At 38.9% G+C, this 4,569-nt stretch overlaps 1 protein-coding gene across 6 annotated transcripts in view; it reads left to right on the top strand.

The window, feature by feature from the left end:
* Positions 1–3,896, top strand: part of LOC144974981 (origin recognition complex subunit 5-like) — a 42,053-nt gene extending 38,157 nt beyond the window's left edge. For 5 of the 6 annotated variants that reach the window (XM_078918562.1, XM_078918565.1, XM_078918561.1 and 2 more), the window contains exon 15: positions 3,564–3,823. In XM_078918562.1, coding sequence (XP_078774688.1) covers positions 3,564–3,609 — 46 coding nt within the window. In that variant the 3' untranslated portion in view covers positions 3,610–3,823. Of the gene's footprint in view, positions 1–3,563 lie in introns of all 6 variants that reach the window. The other variant, XM_078918560.1, reaches the window with a different exon arrangement.
* Positions 3,897–4,569: the final 673 nt, after the last annotated feature.

Genomic DNA, 4,569 nt, shown 5'->3' with positions numbered 1-4,569 from the left:
CGCTCTATCTCTCGTGTATCCATTCCCTCTATGTGAGTTTATCCTTCCCATTTTACCTCCACCATCTTCTCTCTCTCTCTCTCTCTCTCTCTGTGCGCTTGTCCCTACTCTCTCTCTCTCTCTCTCTCTCTCTCTCTCTCTCTCTCTCTCTCTCTCTCCCCTATACTCGCTCTCTCTCGTGTATCAATTCCCTCTATGTGAGTTTATCCTTCCCATTTTACCTCCACCATCTTCTCTCTCTCTCTCTCTCTTTCTTTCTTTCTCTCTCTCTTTCTCTTTCTTTCTCTCTCTCTCTCTCTCTGAGCGCTTGTCCCTACTCTCTCTCTCTCTGTCTCTCACTCTCTCTGTGTGCGCTTGTCCCTACTCTCTCTCTATCTCTCCTTTCTCTCTGTGCGCTTGTCCCTACTCTCTCTCTCTCTCTCTCTCTCTCTCTCTCTCTCTCTCTCTCTCTCTCTCTCTCTCTCTCTCTCTGCGCTTGTCCCTACTCTCTCTCTCTCTCATACTCGCTCTATCCCTCGGGTATCCATTCCCTCTATGTGAGTTTATCCTTCTCATTTTATCTCCATCTTTTCTCTCTCTCTCTTTCTCTCTCTCTCACTCTCTCTCTTTCTCTCTCTCACTCTCTCTCTCTCACTCACTCACTCACTCTCTCTCTCTCTCCCATCCTCTCTCTTTCTTTTTCTTTATCTCTCTCTCTCTCTGTGCTTGTCCCTACTCTCTCTCTCTCTCTCTCTCTATCTATCTATCTATCTATCTATCTATCTATCTCTCTCTCTCCCCATATTATGTCTCAGTGTGTATGTCTCCAAATTCCCTCTCTATGTCTTCATGCTATCTTCGTTTCATTACACTCTTGTGTTCGCACTTCATTCTCTCTATAATATATCTTCATATTCTCTCTGTTTCTACACTCTTTCTTTCTCTCGTGTATCCATGCCCCACCCCCATATATATATCTCTCTCTCTCTCTCTCTCTCTCTCTCTCTCGCTCTGTGTGTGTGTGTGTGTGTGCGCTTGTCCCTGCTCTCTCTCTCTCTCTGTGCACTTGTCCCTACTCTCTCTTTCTCTCTCTCTCTCTCTCCCCATATTATGTGGTCATACTCTCAGTGTGTATGTCTCCAAATTCCCTCTCTATGTCTTCATGCGATCTTCGTTTCATTACACTCTTGTGTTCGCACTTCATTCTCTCTATAAATAATCTTCATATTCTCTCTGTTTCTACACTCTTTCTCTCGTGTATCCATGCCCCACCCCCAGCTCTCTCTCTCTCTCTCTCCTCCCTGTCTCTCTCCCACACACACATACGCCCTCTCTCTCTCTCTCTCTCTCTCTCTCTCTCTCTCTCTCTCTCTCTCTCTCTCCTGATCTCCTGCTTTTCTCATCTCACTTCCTCATTCTCCCGGACCTTTTTTGTGTGTAATAGACCTTTTAATATTTTTCATTTTAAAATCTTACTCCCTTACGTTAGTTCTTTCGTTGCTACACCGCCTTGTCCTCTTTCCTGTCATTGGCTGTAATGTTAATGTTTACTACGTTTTTCTGTGTCAGTGATATGTCAAGATTACATGACCTGACACGATCCAGAAAAAAAAAACATATGGTAAAACAAGGATTAAGTTTTATACACACTACTTTAATTTTGTGAATTCGCGAATTTTTTATTTATTCTCAGTCATCACACACTGGCTTACTCATAATGCCATAACTTATCTAAGTATACATTTTTGCTGTCTAAACTGAAACTTCCTACTTTACATTGTACTTTGATGACATTCTCTCCATAACAGTTAGCAACTGTAACGCTTTGGGAACTAGGACAAGAGATTAGAATATGCACATCCAGGGTGTCCCACTCTAATCGTGAAAGCGCTATGTGCGATAATTTTTTATTATTATCATTATTTTTGTGTGTGTGTGTGGCTTATATTAAAGCTCAATCCCTCCCTACCCTTCTTACAAACTGAGACTAACCGCAGTCCCGTTACTTTGTGGAAATAGTCATGTGATATAAACATATTATAATATGACTTGTGTTCTTGCAGAAGCATCACTGATTTTATTATATTTTTTTTTGTCGTCCCCCCCCCAAAAAAAAAACAAAAAAAAACCCAAAAAACCAAACAAACAAAACAACATTACGTCTCTCGCACTTACATGGTTGCGGTAGAATACCCTTGACATGTTTCTCATCAGAACAGTTCGACCTATCATTTCCAGTACACTACTCGTGTTTCGTTTATCAAATTGAAATAACTATATTTCAGAAATTGATATGATTTCAGGAACGCCATTGTCAATAATAATAATGGGGATGATGATGATGATAAATAATGATAATGATAAATAACGATAAAAGTAATAACACTAGTGATAATGATAATAATAATAATAATAATAATAATAATAATAATAATACAATTAAATAGTCAATTATAGTCCGTTCCACAGCCCGTGCGCACGCGTTGATGGGGATATCTCCACAACCTTCTGATGGATTAAAATGATAATTGGCTAGAACATAAGCCTCGTTAGTGACGTTAAGCTGATTTTTTTTCATAGGTTGCAATGCGATGCTTTCGGGCTTTTCTTCTTTAAGGTTTATAAAAAACGGAAGGGAGGAGTGAACATTTGAATGGTTTACATTAACAATATCATACACAGTGAATATAAGCCCTCATGCAAAAATCACGCACCACATTCGGTAACTTTGGAGGAATTTGCGATATTCCGTGCGCACGGGACTTGGAACGGACTATAATTCCCTTTATTTATTAATAAGGAAGTAATTGTTGTCTTTAGGATCTATTCTAAAAAAAAAGACTTGGATAACCCAAAATGAGCTAGAGCGAGGCAACTTGCTCAATGTGGGGAATCAAACTCAGTACCTTCCAGGTACGAGACAAAAGCCATTCCGCTGTGCCACGCAAATTAGATCAGTAGATGGTGTTTTTTCTCACCGCCGACAAGGCAAAACAAAATCAAGTTGCTTGAAATCACGTATGTCGTTCTCACCAAAGCAACGCAAGAAATCACGCATGGCATTCTCACTACGGCAACACGTGAAATCACGCATGTCCTTCTCACCATGGCGAGTGAAATCTTACAAAACAAAATATTATTACAATTGTTGAAAAGTCAGTCTTTTGTTACAGCGATTGATAACGCACTCTTTTGTATCAGTGTTGAAAAGCCAATCTTTGTTTTTACATTGGCTGAGTAACATTGTTACTTTGGTTGAAAACAGTCTTTTGTTATAGCGGTTTAAAAGCCAATCTTTTGTAACATTGGTTGAAAAGCCAATGTTTTGTTACATTAGGTGGGAAACAAATCGTTTGTTACATTGGTTGGGAAGCCAATCTTTTGTTACATTGGTTGAAAAGCCAGTCGTGTGTTACACTTTTTGGAAAGCCAACATGTTCTTACATCGGTTGCCTGTTTAAAGTGTCTATATCATGTAATAACTTTTTACAAATTATTTATTTATTTATTTAATCTTTATTGTGAAGTCAAGCAAATGCTACTGTCTAATTTCCGCTCTCTTGAATGTCCCCTTACCGTTACAGAACTGTGCAGTTCGATGTCATGAAGTATCTGTACGATTTCTTGTGACGTTTCCAGTTGTACTAGGACAGTGCATCTCAAGGGCTTTCAATATACGTGTTCACAGAATTATGGAATCTAAAACGGGCTGAAAAGGTGCCGAGGTCTAGCTCTGACGTCATTCGACATTTAAGCAGGAAATAAAAGTGGTGTAGACTGTCATTGTGCGAGTGTTTGTGTACTTCATGCATCTTGTGTGTGTGTGTATATATATATATATATATATATATATATATATAGTATTATATATGTATGTATGTATAATTTGTATAAATAAAATGTTCCTTATTAAAGAAAGATCCAATTTACTGTTTCCTTTTATTCTAATACATATTTGCTGGATTGGCGGAGATTCCCCAGTGAGGCTTTCTATCCTTATTCAGCAATTAGACAGATACGTAGGAGGGGGGAGGGGTGCTGGAATCTTTCTCCATAGAAGACCATAGGCCTCTTATAGAAGAAGACCAAGAACTTAGTACCAGTCTTTACTCAAAGGCTTCAAAAAATGTTTCTTACCAAACAAATACTTGGTGGGGTTCCTGACCTCCCATAGTGGGCAGGGGGGTACATACTGTGTCTTCTATCCCCTTATATGTTTTCCAACATGCTTTCTGTCTTTGTCTTGGAATGAGATTACTTGGTTTTGTCCTGGCCCTGGCCGGAGTCTTAGTTGGGAGGAAAACAGTCAAATGCATAGTTATTGTTTTGGGAGATATTTTTTTCCTTGTAAATCATCTCTCTGTTATGTATTATTATATTTGTTATTTTGAATGTATAATGTAAGCATTTGAGTGTATTCCCCTTTGTTGGATTTTGTGCTTGGATGAGACTTAAAGGTGATCTCAATTGTTGGTATGCTCTTGTAATCTACATCTGATCCCTATTTGTTCCCAGTTCCCCCATGTCTTACTTTTTCTTGGATGCTTTAATTGTAATTCTAGAACTTTCTACTATCCCATTTTCTTCCTT

The sequence above is a fragment of the Berghia stephanieae genome, chromosome 6, assembly GCF_034508935.2.
Source record: "Berghia stephanieae isolate SIO BIC M18660-M18661 chromosome 6, UCSD_Bste_1.3, whole genome shotgun sequence".
Taxonomy (NCBI): Eukaryota; Metazoa; Mollusca; class Gastropoda; order Nudibranchia; family Aeolidiidae; genus Berghia; species Berghia stephanieae.
This window is presented reverse-complemented; position numbering and strand designations above follow the sequence as displayed.